The sequence below is a fragment of the Hypomesus transpacificus genome, chromosome 26 (assembly GCF_021917145.1).
Source record: "Hypomesus transpacificus isolate Combined female chromosome 26, fHypTra1, whole genome shotgun sequence".
NCBI classification, from domain to species: Eukaryota; Metazoa; Chordata; class Actinopteri; order Osmeriformes; family Osmeridae; genus Hypomesus; species Hypomesus transpacificus.
In genome coordinates, this window is record NC_061085.1 from 7,931,001 (window position 1) to 7,956,787 (window position 25,787).

The window sequence follows — 25,787 nt, forward strand, 5'->3', positions numbered from 1 at the left end:
TGTTTCTCCACAACCCCCAAAAAAGAACAACGTCCATTTACCGGGCATCAAAGAGGAGCAGTGTGTGTGTGTGTGTGTATTTGTGTGTGCCAACTGTATTACCCTCCGTCATGGCTTTGAGCCCTGACTGACTTGGCACGGCCCCCGGTTAAGCGGTAAACATACTCCCATAATCCTGCGCGTCGTCACAGGAGCTGGCTCTCTCTCGCCCGCTCCTCGGCGACCTGGACAGGGGCGAGGAGAAGCCTGCGATTAGGTCTCTCTGGGAGGGAGGGGGTGGGGGTGCACTGCTGACTTGGTAGTCCTGGAGAGACCCAGGCCATGTGGTTAGAAGCTAGCCGGGGGGAGGGGGGGGAAGGGGTTAAGCAGCAAGTTAAAAGGACAAGTGTCTGCCATGGGACAGCTACCCCAGGCTAGTTAAGCGATCCTTGTCCACACTGCTGCAGTCCCAACAGGGTGTATTGGAGAACTGCCATTCAGATGAAGGTGACCGCCTAGCCAGACTATTTCTTGGAGCCTTCCAACCACTAGTCACTTATGCGAGAGGATGCAGGGCGAAGAATTGAAAGAAAGGGGGGGGGGGTGCGGGGGGCGCATGTCGAATTCATACACACAGCCTCTTCCTGCAGTCCTTCCTTTATGACTTAACAGTGCTTGAGGGCCAACAGAGCCTGCTTTACAACGATGAGGGCTAAAAATGGGTGATGCTTTGTCACCGGCCCTGAATAAGAGCATCCATCTGCTGACTTAATGAATCCATGTGTATGTAGATGACCCCCAGGGTCCACTGTGGGGCTCTCTGTTCGGCTGGTTGGTCCTTTTACCCCCACCGGATACACCAGCGACTCCTTACTTGGTCGTCATTGACTTGTCCCTTTGTCAATCTGAAAGACCTATTTGTGTGTGAGAATAATGATTGATGGACTATGAAGCACGCTCGTTGGAGGGCGCCCTTAGAAACCCCTTCAGGGCCTGTTTGGGGGGAATCTCCATCGGACGAGGTCAGCTTGGCAGCGGTTTCAATTTTCGCCGTTGTTTTGACCGCGGCGCGTTCTAGATGATTTCCAGTTAAAACTCGCGATACCGAGCATCAGTGGCAACATTGTTGCCGGAGAGACAAACGGGGGGGGGGGGTGGGTGGGCTGTGTTGGAATGCCTTGCCTTGGCTGCCTGACTTGCCTGTCTGCTTGTAGCTGTGGGCCACATAGAGCGCAGTGCCTTGGCAGGTGGCCATGTTGTGGTAGTGAGAGGGCCTGCATGCCTGGCTATATTAGCCGGGGGGGTTTTGTAACCATTGTAATGAAACGCCCGGGCTCTTGTGGCCTCTGGAAGAATCCCGTTGCCAAAGGATTTTCCGAGCACAAGGGGACGGCGACCGATTCAAGGTGTCCCCGACTCGCAGAGAAGAGAACCTAGGGGAGAGGTATTCCATTCATTCCTCACGGCCCTCGCCCCCCCCGTCGCGTCCAACGGGCACGCATTGCAGACGCACATGTGCACACAATGACACACAAACACACTCAGAAGAATGCAAAGATATCTGCCAGGGGAATCAAGGACATGAGAATGTTCTGAACTAGCCCAGGAGAGTACATTCTTTAGTTAGACAGTCTCTTAGTACACTCACACGGTCGCAAATGCTCCCACTTTCTCACACCCTCATGTTGCACGCACACACACACACACACAAACACACACACAGACCTCACTGTTCTGTCGCAGTGAGTTCTGCGCATTCTGTGCAAACATCAGCTTGGCATAGATATTCAAACCCCCAGCCATTACGCCAGCATGCACACAAAACGTAATGCCTGAAACACACACACACAGACACACAGGTTCGGATCCCTCAGCACCTGTCCTGGCCTAGCGTTATTAGGAGCAATCAACAGTTGTAAATTCCTGGCTTTGTCCGAGGTGTCACGGGCAGGGTGCCTGGGGTGGGTCCAGGGGTCAGGCAGGGTGGGTTTGGGAGGTGGTTGGGGCAGGGGGGGGGGTGGGTTGACGGTGGTCAACCAGCTCATGTTCCAGCTTGCAGAATGCAGCCTTTCAACCTTTGACCCCTGGACATGGCCCCCGGGGCTAAGGTGTCAAACGGGGACCCCTGACCCTTAGGTAGGGCCGTGTCGGGTGACGCTTTCGCCGCAGGCTGAAAATCGACACGAGTACCGCGTAAAAAGGAGGGACTTAAGGGGGATGTCGACGCGAAAGATCCATGACACATGACATGTGTCCGGGGTAAAGCCCAGGCTAAAGGTGGCTCTCATGTCAACATCTGACACGTGACTCTTGGACTTCTGACCCGTTGCCCATATCTCCAAATTCGAATGCCGCATTCCCTCTGAGACTATCAGGGAACGACGCACACACGTGGCACAACATTGGCGCTTGTGTCTCGTGAAGGTGAAGGTTTTCCATGCCACCCCAACCCCGCTTCACGTTGGGTACCACAGTGGCGTTTCTTTCCTACCTTCGACCCCCCCCCTCCCTTTCACACCCCGACAGGGCAGGGTACGTGTGTGTTTGACACGAAGCACTAACAAGGATGTCTACTCAGCAAGAGGAAGAGGGGAGGCTAAACATGGTTTATTATGGAATGTGAGAGAACAGCCCCTTCAGTTGGCTGGGCCTCTGATCGGCAGGACAAGGGGTGCCTTTGTCCCCCCCCTCCCCCCCCCCCCATCCCCTCTCCTCCTCCTCTTCTTCTGTGCTTTTCCATGGAGCGCCCTGCGTTACTCCTGCCCCCATCTTACCCCTTCTCTACATCCTCCAGCTCCTCCTCTGCCCCCCCCCCCCTGCCTCCCTGTAACCCTCCTCTCCAGAATAGCACAGCAGGGCCCCCTCTGAAAATAGAGTTGGTGATGTTGGCAGGTCATGCTACTTCTCCCCCCCCCCCCACCCAATCTTTCCCTCTTCAAGAGCCAATAGAATCAGGCAGGCCTTTGTTTCAGTGCCTCAGTGGATCTTTGGTTATAAAACGAAACCAGAAAATCTGAATTACCCATCTCTGGGAAATAAAGGGTTAACGGGGCCATAGAGGCGTTTTGTGGTGTATCTGAATGTTAAATAGGTAAAGATTGAAAGTTCCTTCAAAGTCTGCCAGTTTTTATTTTATCTTAATGTAACTTCCCTAATGTTGAGGGTTACAGCCACATGTGGCAAGCACAATCTCCCTTGAACCTGATGCGAAAGGCCTTCTAATGTGCTAAAAAGAGAGGTTAGTTGGAGAGGAAATCCTATTAGGAGAGCTCAGAGGAAAGTTTTCAGTTTGAAACGGGCTAAAGCGCCCCGTCAAGCTAGCAGTGGGGACACCCCGCCGTTTGACAAATTCCACTATAATCATCTAAACCATTCCTGGCTCGAGCTGCTATCCCTGCCCTCTATCTCCATCCTGCGCTCAGCAGTCCAGATGGTCTGTTTTGGACCGAGCTAACTCACTAAAAGAAAAGGGCGGAAGAGTCAACCCCTGGAGGGGCTTGCTGCATGGAAAATTACCTGCAACGGAACTTTGGAACTTGGAACTCGAAAGAAAATCTGTTCCCTATTTCTACCCTCTTTATTTCCTAACTCATTTCCGAAAGTGTCCCCTTTTCCTTCCAGTGTTCCTATGTTTAGTTTTTAAACAGGGGAATATTTTTGCACTGTGAGTCAAGCTAATCACGGTACATCTCTGGTCTTGTTGTTTCCTGTGCAGATATCCCAGACACGCCCAACCCCGGATTTTCACCCCCCTCCAGTCCCAACCCAACCAAGAAGGGGAGCTCAATCAACTGGTCCTTCCCCGATAAGATCAAGTCTCCTCGCACGGTCAGGAAGCTCTCCATGAAGATGAAGAAACTTCCGGAACTTAGCAGGAAGCTCAGCGTTAAAGGGACATCGAGCAACAGCAGTGGGAACGGAGGTACGAGCAGCCACTCAGAAACCCGGGTTCACTGTCCCAAACCCGGTAACCGGTCCGAACCGGTCCGGGCCCCTTCCAGACTCTCTGCGGGGGCCGGCCAGGCGGCCGCGGCTAGCCGTAACGTGATTTCCCGCTACCACCTGGACAGCAGTGTGTCCACCCAGCACAGCTACAGCAAGAAGAAAAGCAACGGGGCGTCAAAGTCCGCCAGCAAAGGGGGCTACCTTAGCGATGGGGACTCGCCAGAACTGGTGGCCAAGTCTGGGAAGCACGGGCCGACGGAAGGGAAGGCTGGAAAGAGCAAGGAACCAGTGGCCACTGGAGGAGAGAGGCCAGGAGGAGGTGGGATGGGCGGGGGGAGCCCAAAGCTCCACGGCACCGAGCTGGACATCGACGCCTTCCGCCACTACAGCTTCTCGGAGCAGCCCAAGTGCACCCAGTACATCTCGGGCCTCATGAGCCTACACTTCTACGGGGCGGAGGACCTCAAACCGCCGCGCGTCGACTCCCGCGACGTCTACTGCGCCATCCAGGTGGACTCGGTCAACAAGGCCCGCACCGCCCTCCTCACCTGCCGCACGGCCTTCCTGGGCATGGACCACACCTTCAACATCGAGCTGGAGAACGCTCAGCACCTGAAGCTGGTGGTGTTCAGCTGGGAGCCCACGCCCAAGAAGAACCGCGTGTGCTGCCACGGGACGGTGTCCCTGCCTGCGCTCTTCCGGGTGACGCGCTCCCACCAGCTAGCGGTCAAGCTGGAGCCGAGAGGGCTGATTTACGTCAAGCTAAACCTGATGGAGCAGTGGCAGAACTCGCTGGACGGAGGCCCGGACAGGGACAGGGAACCCCAGGTGTTTGGGGTGGAGGCCTGGAGGGTGGTGGAGAAGGAGGCCTCGGGCCTTTCGGTGCCGCTGCTCATCAACAAGTGCATCACGGAGATCGAGAAGAGAGGCTGCCAGGTAAGTCCACCACCGATTGACTCTACAAACGTGTTTAACAATTAAAGACACAGTGACATTTCATAGTCTGGGAGGATGTCTCCTAACTAACTAACAAACTAATGTTAGTGACATTAAAAAAAAGATAAGCAAACCGCCATGTATAACTAGCAAACGACCGTCCTTTAACAGACAGAGGAGGGCATTTTGTCTCAGGCTCCAAGCACACCATTGAAGCAACTTTTTAGCTCCGCATTCCGTGAGAAGAGAACATGTCTGGAGGCTAGCAGCGATGCCGGCTAAGTGGGAGACATCAGACGTAACAGGGCTGCTTGTTTTCAGACAGCGGGGGTGTCTTTTATGATTCTCACAGAGAGAGAGAGATAGAACGAGAAAGAAAGAAAGTGAGAGAGGGAGAGGAAAAGAGAGAGAGAAAGGGAGATTGGAATAGAAAAGAGCGCGGACATGGCCAGATGGATCTGGCGAGAGATGGCCTGGCATCGCTGGGGTGGAGTCAGCTGAGCTGCCTCAAGATGGGCCACTTGAGAATGGCCTCCCTTCCTCTCCCCCTTCTCCCACACCCTCTCTCTGAAGCCCAGCGCCACAGGAGAAGAAGCAGCCCGGCTCGCCTTTCTCCTAATTAAGAGTCGAGACGCCCGCAGTAAATGTGTCTGGCCCGCTGTTCCCCAGCTATTCCCCTAAGGGAAGGGGAGGTACCAGGGGCAGCGGGTGCCCAGAGCAAGGGGGCAACCCCCGGGCCTTCTCCCCTGTCTCCGGCAGGCCTCTCCACAGAGCTCATCTGTCAGGCCCCTCTCCAAGCTTGGCTCCTCCGCTCTGAGACCTATCCTTCAGGGGCTGCCAGCAGGCCAGGGGCCAGCCTTCCTCCTCCAGGTCCTAACAGCTCATTGATCAGTGTAACTCTGTAGGGCCTGTCTGGCCGGTGTATGGGCTCTCACTTAGAGCAGCTTCCATGGGTCACTTAGTGTCTGGATGCCAACAGTTTTCGGAAGAAAAGGAGGGTTGCATTCATCAGCTCAGCTGTGGCCTTTGGCTGTGGTTTGTTTCCCCCTTTTTCCTCTCAAGTCTCTCTCCCTCTCTCTTCCTGTTCTCGACCATGCTCTCTCTTTCTTAAATCGAATCGAGACATGGAGGGGAGAGCAGAGCTTGAAGAGGATGCCCCGGCGCATGGCTTTAGCTGGGGTCTTCCAGGGGGATGAGGCAGAGGAGCTTTCCACCACCAGGATGGGGAAGCAATTTCTAGGACGTGTCACTGAAGCACGCAGAGCCAGACGCATGGCATGTCTTTAGAAATAATGATGTGGATCGGGCGATGGAGACTCTCCTGTCTCTTTAAAATGTATGTCCTGAGGGTCTGTGTGCTTTCAAGGCACAGGATGATTGCGGCTGTTCCAAGAAGACTTGTGGCGTCAGCGTTGCAGAGAGGGAGGGATGTGTGTTGCCATGCTTGGTTTTTAGAGAGACAATAAATCGACTGTTGGCCACTAGAAAAGGACTTCAGTAAAATTGAGAAGGCTTGGTTCAAGGCCTATATTAATAAGTTATCAAATGAAAATGTTTTTGGGAGAGAAACATGCGGACTGCGTCTGTTTAAGAACGGGGCAACTTTTAGTTGGTGACCTGTGAATATCCACTAGTGTCTTCACCCCACTGATCTACTTAGTGGATCAGTCTGCCACTAAGACCTGTTTGTGTGTTTGTTGCTGTGCGTGCAGGACAGCGTACGCCTGATTGTCCGTTCAGGAAATCCCTGACTCTCCACAGGAAACCGTTCTGTTGTTTTTAATTAAGGTGGCGACAAGCTTTTGTTTCCTATTGGTGCTGCTTGCGTTGCCCGGCAGCAGCAGATAAGCGCAAGGCCTCTTCCAACCAGCTGTCAGTCGCCTGCACCCCGCTCACCCTAAAGAAAGCTTTTTTTTTTTTTTTTGTCCCTCAATGGCCTTGTTGTTCTTTGTGCCGAGTGACTTCTGTTTACTCTCTGACAAAGCCAAATCCCGACCTAATCTGTCAAGAGTTCTTCTTGTGCAAGGTTTAGAAATGCTACACAGAGAGAAACTCTGTAAACGTTGGGTCTGCTGCCACAGTGTAGGTCGATGGCTGGAGACCAGAGCCTTTTGGGGGCTGTGTTAGCAGGGACAACCAGGCCCGGACCAAGCCAGCCTTTTTTTTTTTTTTTACAGCTCGCTGACTTCCACCGGTTGCTAGGATAACCGCACCATAGTGGCCAGTATGCCACATACCAGAAACATGTAGTACGAGACATTCCACAGTGTCGCCAGGGCTACCGCCCGCAGGACAACGAGCCAATCTCAGACCCTGGGTCACTCCCAACCACGTCTGTTTTGATAGCTTGACGTATAGAAGGGTGTCTGGGGGAAGTTAAATGCGTGACAGGAGGGGGTGGTGGTGGTGGGGGGGGGGTGGATTAAGGCTACAGTCTATACTTAGAGAATGTTTTTTGAAAGGAAATTCAACTCCATTCATTCAAGGATTCTTGTTGGTCTGAATGCTTCAAGCCCATGTTGGTTGTAAAGTGAGACCAGCACCTCCCAATTGTTTTGGCCGTCCTGAAAGACAGGTGCCTGTGGCACAGTTCTCCCGTGAGTTACATAAGAGGATGCTTGTTAATTGTTCCGCAAGAATCAAAGCCTCTTGTACGGTACCACCTAGGTGCCGGACTACCTTCAACGTGGCTGCGGATTAGACCCAGTTGCATCATGGGACTCGTAGTCCTCCTGGCTATCACCCAGTGATTGTACCATACCGTCTCTCACGGTTCTTTTAATGGGTTCTAATGGGTATATATACACTGAGTCCATCGATGACCGTCAGTACCTAACCCGACTAGGGCCGACCTAGAGTCCGGATGTGCATCTTTCTCCCAGAGGCATGTTTAGCATCACTCTCTCTTCTATCCCCCCCAAGAACCTGATCTACAGGGTCGTAAATATGCACTGGTCTCAGTTGAATGGCGAGCCTGTTGTGTGCTAGATTGTGGCTGTGACCTACATACGTGTGTGTGTGTTCCCAGGTTGTGGGTCTCTACCGCCTGTGCGGCTCGGCGGCGGTGAAGAAGGAGCTGAGGGAGGCCTTTGAGAGGGACAGCCACGGGGTGGAGCTGGGCGAAACCACCTACCCGGACATCAACGTCATCACAGGTAGAGAACACACTACCGGCACGCAGTGCAACCTCTCTCTCTCTCTCCTCCCATCCCCCCCCCCCCAACAACTCACCACATGTGTCAATGTTCCTGTAAGTCCTTGTGTGTTTTTGTGGCTTTTGTTTGTGGTAAAAAGCATTCCAGTCAGCATACCAGAATGTGCCTGTGCCTGTGGTGGAGGGGTGGGAGGGGGGGAGGTGGGGGGGGCGGTGCCTGAGAGCCCTCACACGAATCCAGGCTGGACATTTAGGTCATTCCTCCTCTCCAGGTTGGGGCACATGCTCTCTTTTGCCCACTGACCACTGTGTCATCCCAGTTTCATGTTTTCAGTTCAACATTCAACTTGCTGGGTACATTTTTTGTTCCCATCCTCGACTGTAGTGCGTCTATTTTGAAACGTTCAGTCTTGCCCTTTATTCACATGTAGCCTAAGGGAGTCCAATTAGCTTTTAGCTCGCAAATTCTGCCGTGTCATCACAAACTGGAGAACGAACCGAGTCAGTCTGGGGGGCCGGGGGGGGGGGACGGTTGGAGAAAGTGACCTGCTCATGTATTTTATTTTTCTCCCACCGAAAAAGAGGAAGACCATGGAAGCCGGGCATTGTGGGAGCTGGTGTTGGTTTTGGGGAGAGGCCCCTGTAGGCGTCCTCCTATCATGTCTACTTTGAACCACATGCGTTTGCATGACAGGGCAAAGAACACAGTTAACAGTTGAGCGGCTTCGGAAAAAAGAGCCAGGGCCAGGCCGAGCACCGGCGTGGATTGTTGGTTTTTGCTCTGACCGAGCGAGGGGGGGGGTGTTGCAGATGGGTTAGGGTCAGCAAGAGGGAGTGACGGGGCAGAGAGAGAGAGAGATGGGGGAAGGGTGGCACTGGCTGGGCTGGGCTGGGCTGGGCTGGGTTTGGTTGGGCTAGGCTAGGCTAGGCTGGGCTGGGCTGGGCTGTGTTGGGCTAGGCTAGTTTGGGTTTACTGGGCTGGGGGGTTAGCTTGCAGTTTATTTAGGGCAGAGACGGTGACTAACAAGCAAGCCAAACGAATGAGCTAAGAGGACCAGCGTGTCACTGGAGCTCATTTAAAAAGCAGAGTTAGTGAAAGGGATTTGACCAGGGGGTCAGAGTTCAATCCCAAGCTTGACAAAACATGTGCACTGCCTGGATTTCCTAGGGTTTCAAACCTCTGATCTAGACAATGTAGACCCCCCCCCCCCCCACACACACAGATTATGACTCACCACAATTTTTCACATTGTGAGTGCAAAATACCAGTTTAGAGACAACAACCATTCAGATAACAACTTTTTGTATTGTAAGCATTTTTTGGGAGGGCAGGCTTGGGGGGTGGGGGGGTGAGGGTTTGGAGTACTTGAATCAGAAGATGTAAATCTGTGGTTATGAAAAACATTATTTTCAGTTTGAATTGTGATCTCTGAGTAGCTTGTGTAACACGTAGTGTGTCCTAGATAGGGAGGGTTTGAATCAAGCGCTCCCAATCTACATCTGGGACATTCCAGGGCTGAAGGGCTTGGCGGCAGCACCCACAACCCCCACCCCCTACCTCCCCGCCCCCCAACCCCTCAGGAACAGCAAGCACAGATGGGGAGACAGACCAGGGATTTTGAGTTGAAGCCTGCTCTCGAAAACCACACAACCTCCCATCTCTGGTCTTTTTTTCATTCGAAAACGTATTGCCTTTGAGAGCCTTGCATCAATGCTGTTGTTCAAAAGCCTCGTCCTGGTGACCGTAGATAGTCATTCCTGTACAGTTTCAGGCAGCTATGACCAACACACATGAGCAAGCTACTTTTGTGACGCTACACCTGGAGACAGTTTGCTGTGGTAAAGAGCAAATGCCAGTATCTAGGACGTGGACATTTCTGAGACCTAGCCATCGCCCATTGAGCAGAAAGCCAGCAGAACCAGAAGCTTCCGTGATGGCTACCGAACAGAGCAGTGACTAATGAGAAATCAGGCGGGCATGTGCATGCCGAGTGAGTGAAAAGGAGGCCACGTTTTAGAGTGGCTTGACATGGTGAGGAGGGTGCATGTATGTTTAAACACATGATATATCGATCCCAGTTTGGCGCTCGGCTAACTCGCTAACTCATCCTCGCTAACTCGCTAACTCATTTCCTGGTTGCTCTCCACCTCCCATCTCCTTGCCCCCACCGGCCCCACTGCTTAGCCCGGTGAAGACATGGAAAGTCATTAACAAGTGGCTCCTTTGTTGCCGAACAAACACAGATGGTATTTGGCTCACGCATGGGGGATTAGCTGAAGCCAGGGCCGGCTAGGAGGCAGCCTCCATACAAAGAGGTACAGGCCCGTGAGTGTGCGTGTGTGTTTGTGTGTGCCAGAGCAGCATGCTACACCCAGGACCAGGGCAAGCCAGGGCCCCCCTGTCCTGCTGTATTAAGGCCCTCAGTGCCTCCACCGGTTTGGGGGTGCCAAAGGGGAAGCAGGGGGGACTAGTGGGTCTAGTGGGTGGTGCAGGAAAGAGGAGAACAAGACTATATTTGTTCAGTCACGTCAGCACCAGTAGATTGAAGGCCCTGTTGCCTTTAAATACATGTTACAGTGTTTCTTCTATGGGATTTTACTCAAAGAATACCCACAGCAATACATTGACCAGAAAACACATAGTACAGCTACAGCAGTCACTCAAGTTGTTTATGTTGCTAGTAAGATTAGTGGTGAATGTCAAATTAGCACCTGCAGAAGATGCCCATCTGTTCACCCCTGAGCCCGTGGCCCTGTTGGTGTGTGTGTGTGTGCCTATGTGTGTCATGAGCCCCAACAGGGGTTAAGGTACTCCAAAGGCAGAGTAAACAGAGAGCTGAGTCATAGCAAGCTAATCATTAACCCCCTCACCCCCACCCAACTACACACACACACACGCACACAATGGCACTGTTCTCTTCGCTCTGGAACGCTACACACGCTCTCAGGGGCGGGCAGTGTTTATATCAAAACATAGGATGTAGGCGTGCGTGTGTGCAAATCTGTCTGTCAATTATTGTGCGCGTCGTTTAAGCAAGTTAGCAATTTGATGAATGGCGTGTGATCCAAATATGAAAGATATGAATTGCCCGGTTCTTCCTTGCTGTGTGTTAGGGGTTCACTGCAGCTAGAGGGGAGGTCAGTGAGGTCTCGACATGCTTGAGTTCTTTTTCTTGAGAGAGAGGCGGCGTAAGTAGCTTTTGAAAGTTAGCTCGGAATGTTGTTCTTTTATGATAAAATGACTAGCCTAAATTACAGGATCAGGATCTTAGATGAAGGACGCTCACAAACACCATCTAATCTGTTTGGGCGATCAGCTTTTCAGAAAACATGTTTCCGAACGGAACAAAGCAATGCTTTCAACATGAAATCTAGCAGTGGTTTTCTTTTATCAAATTCCAAGATTCTTTTCCCCTGTCTAGGACATTGAAGCTTAAAGATAGCATTCGTCCATAATAGGACGGGGAAAAGAGTAAACATGAGTTGCCATATGATCGAATGGTACAAATGTTCTAGAAGATAATCACCACCCCTTTAACACAGCTGGTAGTTGAATAGGGGCTGGCGTGCTAACTACCTATGGCCTGTCTGCCTGAACAAACGTTTCCATATCTGCTGTTTTCATCTTAGCTCGGCGCTACAGTCCCACCACAGAGCAGTCACTCTGGATCTTCGACTGAGAGATGAACGAGCTAGCGAGCGAGCGTGTGTGTGTGGGGGCGGCAAAGGGGCAGGGGGACCAGCACTCACACGAGTTACACTTATTGCTTGACACGGCACACTTGGTTGTTTTGGTGGGAAGACTGTTTTCTTTCTCTTTCGTTTTTTTCTGTTTTTGGGGGGGGGGGGGTCCTTGGGTTTTGGAATGCGCAGGTCTGTCTCTCCAGCGCTGGCTTGTTGAGGCGTGTTTAGTCTCGAGCGCAGCAGGGGGAAGTGTTGCGGAGGCGCGTCCTGAGCTATGAGCTGGAAAACCGACCCATCATCACCTCAGCCAAGAGGAAGCTGTCACAGACTGTGGATTTTATGTCACCTTATATAGGTTAAGGGGAAGGAGCTTGGAAGAAGGATAAGAAATATCACTTGACAGGGAACGACAATAACAACTCAACAGTACAATAGCATAATACTTCTTGTCATAGAACAACAATACTGGCACAGCATAATACACTGTGAAACACAGGCACCATAATGGTATTTCAGAGAGTTCAAAATGGATGAGTGTCTGCCCTAAAATACCCCTCATCTGAACTCGATTCAACAGAGCAATTGTTTTGGACTTTGCAACAGCGGACTGAATGCAGGCTTGAAACCCTCTTTCATCATGTTGCCGTGCTTCTGTGTTTGTGCCAGGCCGGCGGTACCAAGCAGAGGAAAAGCCCTTTTCTCATTTCACCACTAAAACGCACCCTAATCCCAGCTAATTTTGAATAAACTCTTTGTCTCAATTCGCTGGCCAGATTACCGCACGTGGTGATTACGCCGGCTGAGCTTGAGACAGATGGGAGCGTGGCGGTCACTTTAACTTCCTGTCCTGAAAAGGAGAGCGAGATTGCGGGGGATTAAAAAGCAAAGGTTTATTTTGTCCTCTCACTACTGTACTCTGAGGTAGAAGACAAGCACCTAGATTATAATGTGACACGCAGTCCTGTAGGATATGGCATGGTCGACGTAAGAGGTTGGCTATCAATGCAGCCCTGGTGACAGTTGACACAGAAGCTGTGATTTCTTAACCCACGTCCTTTGAAAAGGCTAGTCATCTGCATGACCCTCAGTTTCCTACCTTACTGTTGTTATGACATGTTTCCTTTCAATTTACGGTTGCGTTTGTATTATTTGGGTTCCCCATACCATTAATGTCGGTGTCCTTTTTCGAACGTCATTGATTAGCAGAGCGTCTTCATTCTCTGTTTGTTTAATTCAACTAGCTGTGTGAACGGTGCTGCCTGAAAGGCGGGTGAGTGAAGGGTCCAGACCGTCAGTCTAGCCATGTCATTGAGCACACCGAAGATCACACATCTTAAAGAATGCTCTGGAAACCGATCTCTACTTATGCTTTGTGGGGAGTGAAAATAAAGAAATAAAGAATCAGCTGCGAAAAGCTGACAGACTGCCAAGTTTTTTTTGTTTTTTTTTGTTGATAGTACCATATTTGTTTGTATCTGTCCCCTCGTTCCGATGAAAAGACATACCAAATCATTAGTTTTTTCTTTTCTTCTGAAGCTTAGCTGAGAACCTGTGTGGGTTTCGTATTTGCCTGTGCCTTTTGTCCGAGCCTGGGGCGGCCGAAGTCACAGGTGTGAAGGCGGCGCGGCTGAAACGAGGCACTGACATTTTCATTGCTGCCGTGTCACGCCCGATTCCAATCAGGCATCGCATCAGACGCCACACAGCCCACCACAACAATGGGGCCTGACTTGGCAGCCAGCAGAAGGTTCCAGGTCCGACCCTCCTAAGAGAGTCGGGGGGGGAAAGAAAAGCCTTTGATTTGTTTTCAATAATGACTCCTCATAAAGATGATATTGTTAGCAATTTGTCAGGTATTTGTCGGTCTCGCTGTTTAGCTGTGGGAAAGTCGGCTGATGTCGAGGGCTTAAGGAGCTGCCAAAAGTCCATGTTGTAAAGTGGTTGGCTTTAATAACTTATTTTTTTCCCTGAAGTAAATACCTACTACTCATCATCTGGGCTGTTCTCATCCGACCTTATCATATGCTCAATACACGTTACATGTTTCTCATGGCCATTCTCTTTTTCCCTCTCCTCCCCCCCTCTCTCTCTTCTTATCTTTCCTCCTCTCTCTTTCCTTTCCCGCTCTTTCTGTCTGTCCATCCAGGTGTGTTGAAGGACTACCTCCGGGAGCTCCCCTACCCCCTCATCACCAAGCATCTGTACGAGGCCGTGCTGGACTCCATAGCCAAGCGGCCGCTACGCATCGGCCCCGGGGGCTGTGAGAACGACCAGGGGGACACGGAGCACACCGTCAGCCTGCTGGAGAACCTTCCGGAAGTGGAGCGGGTGAGGACCAGACCTGTGTTCCGTTACCTCAGTGCTCCATCGACCACGCCCCAAAGTTTTCCACCGATAGACGCTCTGTCCGTTGACTTAAGAGGTGTGTGTGTGTGTGTGACAGGTGACCCTCCGGAAGCTTCTGAACCACCTGAAGCTGGTGGCGTCGCACCACGAGGTCAACAAGATGACGTGCCAGAACCTTGCCGTGTGCTTCGGGCCTGTTCTGCTGAGCCAGCGCCAGGAAGCTAACTGCCATAGCAACAGGGTGTTCATCGACTCCGAGGAGCTGGCCAGCGCTCTGCACTTCAAGAAACACATCGAGGTCCTGCACTATCTTCTGCAGCTCTGGCCAGGTAAGCCCAACCCAGCGAACCTCTGTGTCACATACTGGACAGTAGGGATACACATGCTGTACAAACAGGATGGATCTCCTTGGATCTCATGAGCTTTTGTCGACTTTTTGTGGGACCTTGTGGTATTCCGCAAATAGAGAAAGTGACCTGAGGAGTTTGAACCAGTGCTATCCTGTGAACATGAGTCATTTGGAATGAGTTATTCGATGAGCTAACTACGAGATAGAGAACTTTTCACAAACCGTCTGTAAACACGGATTGACCTACTGGGCCTGAACAATCCCTCTCGGCTGCTTAGCTGGGATTCTCCCTAACAACTCCGCTCCGAGCAAATCACTCCCAGTTCCTGCGGCCTCGGTTCCGAACACAACTTTAAAAAGACCCTCTTTGATCTCTGAGGTCGGACCAGCCTGCTGACTGGCTTTCAGGCAAGGCCGGGCGAGCGGCCAGCACCACAAGTCCACCATCTGTTCCCTCCCCGTCGTAGGTCCGACACTCTGGGGAGGGCTTCCGTCACGGCCGGGGCCCCCCAACAGGGTGGGGCAGAGTACCGTAGATCCATCCCATTGGCGGTTTGAGCCGCGTGGCTTAATGAATCATTGTCCGTAGCCAGACACCCTGCACCAACTGGGGGGAGGGTGGCTCCGGTTCTCCCTCCGGACCCGGCTGTTCTTCACTCCCAGCAGCTGGACCCGTCGTCGGGTTGAGACTGGATGCCGGCGCTTGGTGTCTTCCAGTGAAAGGACAGCGGCGGACCGAGATGGAGAGGATAGCCTTGCTGGGCTGGGGGGGGGGGGGGGGGGTGGTGTCGGGTGTCAAAAGCGTGCGCAGACGGACGTGCGACGGAGGGATCCTGTCGGTTGTCTGAGGGCGGCGGGTAACCTACCGTCCCTCTAACCAGCATGCATTAGGCTTCACGGCACAGCAGACGGCTGTTGAACTGTGTCTGTAGGGCAGGCGGGCAAGTGTCTGCCTCCTGCCCCCCCCCCCCCCACCCCCCCGCCCACACACACACACCTCCCACCTAAGCTGTGTGTTGTGAGGCAATCCCATAGTTTTCACCTTGGAGGCCCTGGCGGATGGTGTTGGGGGCGGGGGGGGGTAACTCTAACCTTGACCAAGCTGAAACCTAAGCCTTCCACCCAATGTTTACACCCTCCCCCCCCCCCTACACACACACTCTCACGCACACACACACACCTCCTATTTCTGTCCACTTCCTTACTCTCAGAGTGGAGTTCAACACGACCGGGGCTGTAATTACAGGCATTCCTGGGCTAACCTTAGCCCTGCATCCAACACCCTAGCCTAGCATTTCACAACCATTACAGGATATTTTCGGCCAGTTCGCATGGACCCCACCTTCCGCTGCTTTGTTGTTGAGGCCTTGAGTGTGTGTGTGTGTGTCACGGTCCAAGCATGCAATACCATAGAACAGAAGGCCAAGTGCTTATAGTAGGCTTCGTAAGTGTGTGTGTGTGAGAGAGTATGCATTTGGCGGTGTGTATGACCACAGGCCTTTGGTATTCACTGAATTTTAGAAGGTGCGTGCCGAGTTTTATGTGCAGGGCAATGTGTGTGAAAGTGTACTGTACAGTATGTGTGTGTTTGGGCAGGTGGTCTGGGACAGCTCACGCAACGGGGCATGGTTCTGGTTGAGGGGGGACGATAAGGAGGAGGAGGGAGAGGTGAAACAGTTTTAGGCCTGGGGTATTTCTAACTATCCCAGTGTCAATGTAGCTTTCAAAATCAGCCCCGAAGATGGACCCTCCCAACAATTTAGAGGCTCCACTCCCACGTTTTGACGGCTTTCAGAGATGTTCAGGCGAGGACGTGAGGTCAATGTCCTTCTCGCGCCCATATCGTCCATACCGTAGCATATGATTAGCTACAACAGACGTAGCATAGCTACCTCCACAGGCTATGTTCACCTCTCTTCCCTTCCTCAAAGTTTTAATATATTTCTTGATTTTAATGTTACTTCTGAAATATGTTTTTCTCTCTCCCCTACACCCCAGTAGGAGCCAGCTAGCGTGGTTTCGTCTGGGGGGCAAACGCTAGCTCCGGAGGTAAACGGGCTGTTGTGGTGGTTGTGGTGGAGTGTTCAGTGTTCCTCTCCCTAGCCCAGCTAGTTAGCAACCCTCAATCTGGAATTCCCCTTATCCTCGTAGCGCCCACCGCCAACCCCCCTCCTCCCCCTTCCGCCATCTAGACATCCAGTCGTGGTTTTAGCGGTGACTGTTTTGTGTACGAGCTGTGTGTTTGTGCCGACGGAAGGCAGTCGGTGTCGTGTGATAGAGCAGTTGACCGTCGTGTTGAAAGTAGGTTTAGTGTGTGTTGACACAGCATGACTTGTTGAATTAATTCATTTATTATGATATAAATATTTGGTATCTGTCTCCCCTTATCAACACCTCGATTCAATCTCTCGGAGGGGGGGGGGGGGGCTGTGTGTGTACAGCTCCCTTCTCAGGTTTGGATATTTTTGTCGTGTCTTTCATCCTAATAACAACAGTGGCTGCTGTATCGGCCTAGATGGCATCGGCCCAGGAGCATGTACCCTACTCCCAGGCTTCCAGGAGATACAGGAGCCGGTCAGGCGGAGCAAACGTCAGCTAACCCACACTCCCTTGTTTTTATCTCCCCCCACCCCTTCTCCATCCCCCTCTCTCCCCCCTCCAGTGGTGGACCCACATGGCAAGACCTCATCCCCTACCCCGGAGCCCCCCGCCCAGGCCGGCCTGCTGTCGGCTCCCCCCTTGCGCAGGAGGAAAGAGCGTCCCCAGGTGCTGAACCTGAGCGAGGCCGAGATGGCCGGCGTGCTGCGGCCCCGGCCGGGCCGCCTGGACAGCCCTAGCAACCGCTACGCCGGCGACTGGAGCTGCTGCGGGGAGGGCTACTTCCCCCCCGCCGCCGCCGTGCCCAGGGAAGAGGCCGACTACGACGACGTCCCCTCCGAGGACATGGAGGTGGCCGAGGACGGAGGCCGGGTCGGGGGCCGGGAGAGCCCCCAGGGAGGACAGGAGGTCGCGGCCGCCGGGCAGGACGAGCCCCCGCCCGGCGTGGAAGCGATGGAGGGAGGAGCGGAGGAGGAGAAGGCCGAGGAGGAGGTGGCGGAGGCGGAGCAGGAGGCGGACGAGGACGACGAGGAGGAGGAGGGAGAGAGCGACGGCTCGGCCGGCCGAGACACGGCATGCGACGAGGACCACATCCTGCCCCCCCGCCCCTCCAGGGAGCACGCGTACCAGGCCTACATGAAGATCCAGGACATCAACCCCGTGCTGAGCCACAGGGTGAACCTGCGAGACCTCCAGGAGAGCATCGACACGCTCATCGGCAACCTGGAGAGGGAGCTGAACAAGAACAAGCTCAACGTGGGCTACTGACTCCTTCGCACGCACGCTCTCGCTCTAACCCGGCCCCGGGCTGAAGATAAGACTAAACTGACGAAGGTGCTCGAGTTAAGCGTATGGGAAAAGGCGCCCGGCGTTTTCTTTCTGGCGCTCTTGCGGTACGCCGGAAAAAGTTCCCCCCACCCCTAACAGACATTCCTGTTTTGCGGTTGACGTGACACGACTGTCGCCGTCGGACGCGGACCTCGCCGGTGCCGTTTCCGGTCGCTTCTCTTCTTATTAGAAGAAGTCATTGACCCTGAGTGGTGTTCACGGTGCCTTAATTGTGTGAAGGTGGTGCTTTTAAAGGCAAGGGAGAGTTTCTCCATCAAGGTACGGAATCGTTTTTTTTTCCCCATACACAACGATGCACTTATGAGGCAGGCTTTAACGTGGAGGTTGCGCCGCGGTACACATGCGGTGTGCTGGCTGGGTTGGCAGGAGGGGAGAACCGCCCGTCGACGAGTCCACAGATATGACCTCCTGCTGGGGTTGTGGAGATCGAACTGTGGTCGGGCCTGCCTGGTGGGTTCATGTGCAGGCAGGACCCTGAGTATCTGCAGATCACTTGTACACACACACACACACACGTCTGCTTAAATATGATGACTATAAACATATGGGAGATGTCGCCGACTCGCACGGACATGTTACGGGGGGAGTTCGACCTCAAGCGAGCGAGGAGGAACCGTTTAAACGTGGCGTCGCATTTCGAGAATCGCGAGTGAATCGGTGCAAAGGCCCTTGATCACGCTTTGATATGTTCCGTTTTTTTTCCCATCCTTGCCCCCCTCACGTACCCTACCCTCCCCCCTCCTCCAAACCTCCCACATGTTCGGACAGACTGCGATCCCCTGCGGGTGCACAAAGGCAAAAGCCAAATATGAGAGACGCGTTCCGAGTGCGCTGTCTGGGTCAGCGACGCTTCACAGACAGAGTGACAGTGTGGAGAAGGAGGAAAAAATGAAAAGAAAAAAAAAACCTTACCCGTTTTCAGCTATCCAGGGATTCAGTGTGATCAGTATTTAACAAATGTGTATATAAATGTATTTGGAGTCTATAATTTTTTTTACAGCTTATTGTCCCATACAGGCTTAAATGCTCGCAGTTACCTTGTAGTGTTGACTCGTAGTAAGAATATCAAACAGGGCTTCTCCCCTCATGCTACCTGTACACATCTTAAATGTGCTGGATTAACGGTACAACATTAGCTGTACAATATGAGAAGAAAAAAACACATTCTCGTTTTTGTTATATTTTGTACATATTTGGTGTCTTTGTCTCAGCTGTGTTGATATATGTGTGAAAGAGGTACTGAATGGTTGCAGCTTGCATGGTTGAAAGCTTTACTGACAGAAACAAGTCAAATTTCCCCTTCCCCTTTGGTTCTCGATGTGTTTACTTGCGGAGAGACCATTTTCAAACGTGTTGTTTACCTGGTTACAGTGACTCACATGGCCTAGGTTAACCAATAGCTAAGCTATCTGCTACTGTACACCGCTTCTATGGCTAAAAGATGGAAAATCATTAGGTTAGACCCTGAAGCGACTGTAGTCCTTTCCTCAAATGGGGTCAGTGCATTTGGGTTCAATTTGCATGGTGCCGGCAGCAGTGTGTAATAGTCTTGCGAGTCTTGTCTCCAGCGACTGACATTCAGCCTGAAACCAGCCAGCCATCTGTCTTCTGCTCACAAGCACCACTCCAACTCAAGTATCGTCCCCCCCCCCCTCTCTCTCTCTCTCTCTCTCCCCCACTCTCTCTCTCCCCCTCTCTCTCTCCCCCTCTCTCTCTACCCCCCTCTCTCTCTCCCCCACTCTCTCTCTCCCCCTCTCTCTCTCCCCCTCTCTCTCTACCCCCCTCTCTCTCTAACCCCCTCTCTCTCTCCCCCTCTCTCTCTCTCTCTCTCTCCCTCTCTCTACCCCCCCTCTCTCTCTCCCCCTCTCTCTCTCTCATCGATGCATTCCCCCCTCTCCCTAGTTCTCTCGACCCTACGGCTGTCATGTCAGCATGTACATGTGCACATCATTGTTTGCGTGGGCGCTACACGTTTCGTGTGTGCGTTTGTGTTTTGTCATTTGTGTCCTGTCTGTCGTGGAAAAAGAATCCCACGTCGAAAGCATCAATAAACGATATTACTTTGTACTGATCTTGAGCAATGTATGGTCATAATAAAGTATATATTTCACACGTGGCCCGAGTCAAATTGATCTCTACATTGTGTGTGTGTGTGTGTAAAAATAAACGGATCCTACATGATATGCAGTTTAAGATATATGATTTGACTCCCGGTGTTTCCAGTGTTGCTTTCCAAATGATTTGTATGGTTTTTGCAGGCTGGGGGGGAAATGCCCTTGACGGTCATAGGAATGTCCCCATTCTCTCCACAACTCCAGGGAGATTCCCATCAGACAAAGCACCTGCACCGTAATCCCATAAAAGAGTTCCACACGGCTGATAAACACCTGCATCATTCAGCATTGGGAGGCAGTAGAAGTACAATTTCAAATGTAAACACTTCTTTTTACGATTATATCTTTAGGATCAGTTGTGTACTGGTGCTGTATGGGACTGGCAACTTGAGGGTACAATCTGCACTGCTGCATGTCGAAGCCTGAGGCGATACGTTTTATCACTCCGCAGAAAAATACTTTTCTCCTCAAAGCTCCCAAATCAGTCGACACATTGGCTGGTATTTACTGCATGCTCTCGTGGAGCCAATCTATTCAGTTTGAAGATGTGTCATATTTGACATGATATAATTTTCTTGTCTTCAAGTGTAGATTCTTTCCTCTGCTTATTGTAGACAGGTCGTATGTACAGTAACCACACATTCTGTCATGCCAGAATCATATTCTTTGCACAAGACAATTTGATACCTTTTTATCCGGCCAGTCGTCCTACACAAACGTGCATTTCTAAGCGAGAGTTTTTAGAGATACTCTTTGATGCGGTTCATGCACATTTGAAGCAACAGACTGAGGTGAACCCTTCAGGGATTGATTTCGACATAACTCTGGGTCTGTTTTGTTAGTCAGGGCCGCCACTTGATATCAGGCCGTCTGTTTGAGAGAACTGAACTTTTGTTCTTGTCTAATTTAAGAGATGGGTCCTTTTGGGTAAACACACTTGACAGGCATCTGCACGCGAAACTAAAAACCTCCCCTCAACCTTCTCCTGCCTCCCTTATCCTTTTCCAACTCCCCCGTGATTAAATATCAGCGTGTTTCAGCAGCGCGTTCACCCTCCGAGGTGAGGGCCCCTTTAAAACCACACTTTGGCTCCCAGCTCCAGGGTCAGAAGCCAGGGTGGCCACTCCGAGGACGTGGAGCACGTCAGGATGTATGGCAATTCATCTGACAGAACAAGGCGGGTGTTACGAAACACTCTCTCCGTCGCTGAACATTGCTCTGAAAGGCTTATGTTGAATCCGACTAATATGTCCTTTACCCACTAAAGTCATGGTTATGAATGTACGAGAAAACTAAGCCCCTGTAATTGCTAAGAAGCTTCAGAGCGAACCTGGGCAGACATTCCATACGTGGGGTGTCCTTCAATAGGAAGGCTATTAATCACATTTGACCAAAGTCCCAGACTTTCTGATTTTAGGGCTCCTTTGTTCCAGCCGGTCTGCTTTTTGGCAGTTCATCAGAAGCCTGCATGGCAGGTCTCTGACAAACCATTGACAGATGCCTCTGGTAGCTGTGATCAGGACTTGGAGGTGGGTGGGGGGGGGGGGGGTGGTGGTGGTGGTGGTGGAGGAGGAAAGGAAAGGGGGGGATAAGGGAGAGAAGAAGAGGATGAGAGGAACAAGAGAGGAGAGGTGAAAGTGAAGAATGGCGGGAGAGAACAGAGGAGCGGCCCTTTAGATCCCGTGGCAGGCCTCACACACTGTGGCCTCCCTCTCCCCCCCCCGGCCTCCCTCTCCCCCCGGCCTCCCTCTCGCCCCGGCCTCCCTCTCCCCTTCCAGCCACCATTGCTCTGTCACTCAGGGTTAGTATATTTCATTTTAATAAGACTAATCCCTCTTAGAGGTAAGCTGCTCATCACCTCTCTCTCTCCCTCTCCGAGAAGAGTCCAATCTCCTTTCACTGCGAAGACAGGATGAGGGCCGGAGTTAGCCTCGGTCGAGAGGAGAAAAATATGTGAAAGGTGAGATTGAAAAGATTTCCTGACAGCTGCAGTCCTGCTCAGTGAGGTCTGGACCCTGTTGTTCGCAGGTGGCACAGCTCAATGGAGTCGCTTTCTCCAACTAGCCTTCCATCTTTTCTCAGGGTCTTGACTTTGACTCGCGTTGACAAGGTAGTAGGAAGCAGAATTATAATCGCCTTTTTTTTTTAGTGTGGTTGAGTGTCGCCAGGCTTTCAACAGACTTTCACCGGTCTGTCAGACTGTTACTGTAAGCAGACTGATAAGTGTGCCATGTGATGTCCCTGAACACAAATGGCTACCATGATTGGCTACTTCATTTCAATTCCCTCCACCTTCACTAGAAGTAGGCCAGACAGAAAAGAGAGGGTCCTTAGATCACTTAAAAATATGTGCTGGTGTTCTGTTCAAATCCCCCCACAACACACACACATACACCCCAAGACAATGTTATGGTCTGGGGTCATGTGCTTAATAGTTTAGACTTGACTAGACATGGGTCAACATGTCTCTGAGCTTTAAATTTAAAAAAATCAAGGAGTCAAGGGGTGACATTCCAATCCAATACCCTGGCCACCTGATCTCTCATGGGGGTCACAGGTCAACAAATGAAATTTACCTTGGAGCCTTGGGAAATTTGAGGGAAAGCAGTTGCTACGTGTCAAAGTCTGTGTGGTGTCGACAGTGCTCATCCTCCCCCCACAACGCTAGGCAACCGTCTGAAAAGAGGAGCGTGAATTTGGTTGAAAAGAAAACTAGCATGTCCTCCAATTTCAATGTTTTGGTATCCGAATAGAGCGTTGACTTCGCGGCAACGTTTTATGGACACGGATAAAGAACCTAAATGGCAGTGGACAGGGTCGTAGAAAATGCTTGGGCTTTCTAAAGCGAATGGAATGTTTTGCAGATATCTGACAATCAAGTATCAGTCATAATGTTGGTCTAACGATTCCAAAATGTTTAGGGAGTAGGGACATTGAAGGAGCAGTGGTTAGACGTGTTCAGAAAAAGAGTTTGACTCCTGTGGACCAAGGCAAGGGGTACCAGGCATGTGGTTGCTGAAAGGCATATGAACCTTGTCACCCTGCTAACCTCAACCCAGTTGACTTTGCTTTCATCTGTTGATATTGGCCTTAGTGTCATGTGCTGTTTCATGCCATGGCTTAGGTTTTGTGTGTGTGTGTGTGTGAGAGAGAGAGCGAGAGCGAGAGAGAGATGGATGGGTGAATTGTATAAGGATGGTGGACACCCTTATCCCCTACAGCTGGGCCAAGCAGAGATAAACATGTGTGAAATACAGGGAGTGCCCCATCGTAGGAAGATTTAGACCTCCCTGTGCAAGACCCCCACAATGCCAAGGCAATAGCTTAATTCGACAGGCTAGATTAACAGGGCTCCTGCTCAGCACCTGCTTGCATTGTTTTGGAGGATTTGGAGCAGAAACTTCAAGAACTTGGAATGCAGTCATCTCCCTGTAGTCACCCCCGCAGTTAAATATCTCCTTTTCATGTTTGGGAAATCTCTCCAGCTTAAATGAAGAAATCAACCGAGGAAAATCTGACAACATGAATACCTTCTTTCTTAGCGGGAGATGAGGATGAGGGGAGATGGGTTTATAAGAGCGGTTGGTTTGCGGGTCTTACCTCTTACACAACATGGAGAACGTTTAGAGTGCAAATATGTGACCCCTCTTGATGACAAGCATACAAGAGTAAGAATTGATATACCCACTAAGCTAGCATCCTGGTGTGATGTTTTCCCTAATTTCACAGAACCGCTGTTGCCCTAAAGATGTGTTCTAGATGGAGCAATGGCAAAATTAAATTTCATCCTCTGGATACATAAAGACTCGCTATGAGGCCCAACCAGTTTTGAAAGCACTTACAGATCTAATTTATCTGGACAGGGAATATAAATCATGTGACCTTAATGCCAATCAAGACAAACGATTGCCGGGTGTGTTTCACGACTGAATAGTTGATTGTGAGGACGTACTCGTAGTTCAGCTCAGTGGTTAGAGCGGAATCTGGCTGATCAAGAGGTTAGTAGTTCAAATCCCACTGTGTTATATGTTGCTTTGGACAAACACATCTGCTAACAATATACATGATTATGGTATCATGAATACCCATGGTGGTTCTCATTTACATGAACAGGTGCTGAGAAATGTACAACCTACACATGGACTTAACAATGATGTGGCAACTGAGTTACAGGTAAATTAAATGCAGCAGACTGAGCATGTATTAGTCCCTTCCTGTGGACCAATGACCGATACCACCTAGGATAGAAACAGTTAGCAGATCTAGCTGTAACATTGAGGCTACGGGGAACCACATGCTCCCAACTGACTGCATGTTTTAGATCTGTAAGTGCTTCCCCAACTGGATGGGCCCCAGCGTCAAGTCAATCAGTTTTGAAAGCACCCATGGATCTAAAACGAGTTTTTTCAGTTTTGAGACTCAATGTTAGAGCTAGATCTGCTAATGCTGGGGACACACTAAACATTTTTTTTTTTTACCTTCTAAGATTTTCAAACTGTGAGAGACCACAAACATGAGGACAAAAAATCCTAGATTTAGCCGTTTAGCTCCTACAGTGTGTGGTGTGCCATGATTTGACAAAGACAGCACACCACACACAAACAGATTTCCAACCGGTGTCCCGACTGTTAACACAAGAAATCTCGCAAAATCTGTCGAGACTTAAGAATAAGCATGGCGGACGATATGCAGGAAGAAATTGCGATGATAGTGTTTGGAATGGTTTTCACAGAAAATTCACAGAAAAACGAAAAGGGTTTGCTGTTGCCACAAATCAATTCCATTTAACTTTGTGTTGCGCCGTGACTCCGTTTGTTATGCTTCTGTATTCTCTCAGCTTGCTTTCTGATTGGATATTGTTGTTGGTCATTATCTAGTTATACAGAAGCCTGTTAACGACCACTCATTTGAATCGGGTGTGTTGGAACAGGGAAATATCTCAAACATGCAGGACAGGGGTACTTGAGGACCAGGGTTGAGAACCACTGGCCTAGTGGATAAGCATGCAAGCTGTTCATCCGCAGCTCATCTGGGTTCAAATCCGGCTGGCTGCCCATCAAGCTTGGAGTACAGCCAGGGCTCCACCGTGCAAGGTCCCCAATTCCCATCATGCTTGAAATGGTACAGGAAGAAAATAAAGGAAGAAAAAAAAAAAGTGTGGACTTTTTCAAGAGAAAACCCTTCCATGGGAACCCAAGACCCTTCAACATGGCCTTAACCTTCAAGGTACACATGCTTATCCACTGAGCCACCAGGGACACAAAGAAACATGAACTCGTTGAAAATACATCCTTAAGGTGAAGTGTGAGGTCATTAAAGAGACCATTTCTGCAAGGAAATACATTTGCAGCCTTCCAAGGCGTTTGAACCCAAGACCCTTAACTTTCGTGGTACATATGCTTATCCACTGAGCCACCAGGGACACAAAGACACATGAACATGTTGATTATACATCCTTAAGGTGAAGTGTGAGCTCATTAAAGAAACCGTTACTGCAAGGTAAGACCAATGCACCCTCCATGGGATTTGAACCCAAGACCCTTAACTTTCATGTACATATATGTATCCACTGGGCCATCAGACACACAAGCAAACCTGAACTTGTTGAAAATACATCCTTAAGGTAAAGTGTGAAGTTAAAGAGACAATTTCTCTCTATGGGATTTGAACCTAAGAACCTTAACTTCCATGGTACGTATGTTTATCCACTGAGCCACCAGGGACACAATCAACCATGAACACATTGACAATACATCCTTAAGGTGAAGTGTGAGCTCATTAAAGAGACAGTTTCTGGAAGGTAAGACCAATGCAACCTTCCATGGGATTTGAA

The 25,787-nt window shown here is 50.9% G+C and overlaps 1 protein-coding gene across 2 annotated transcripts in view; it reads left to right on the top strand.

Moving 5' to 3' along the window:
• Positions 1-19,541, top strand: part of syde2 (synapse defective 1, Rho GTPase, homolog 2 (C. elegans)) — a 29,840-nt gene extending 10,299 nt beyond the window's left edge. For both annotated transcript variants that reach the window (XM_047049450.1, XM_047049451.1), the window contains exons 3-7: positions 3,695-4,860; positions 7,889-8,015; positions 13,845-14,026; positions 14,142-14,373; positions 17,056-19,541. In XM_047049450.1, coding sequence (XP_046905406.1) covers positions 3,695-4,860; positions 7,889-8,015; positions 13,845-14,026; positions 14,142-14,373; positions 17,056-17,759 — 2,411 coding nt within the window. In that variant the 3' untranslated portion in view covers positions 17,760-19,541. The remainder of the gene's footprint in view (positions 1-3,694; positions 4,861-7,888; positions 8,016-13,844; positions 14,027-14,141; positions 14,374-17,055) is intronic.
• Positions 19,542-25,787: the final 6,246 nt, after the last annotated feature.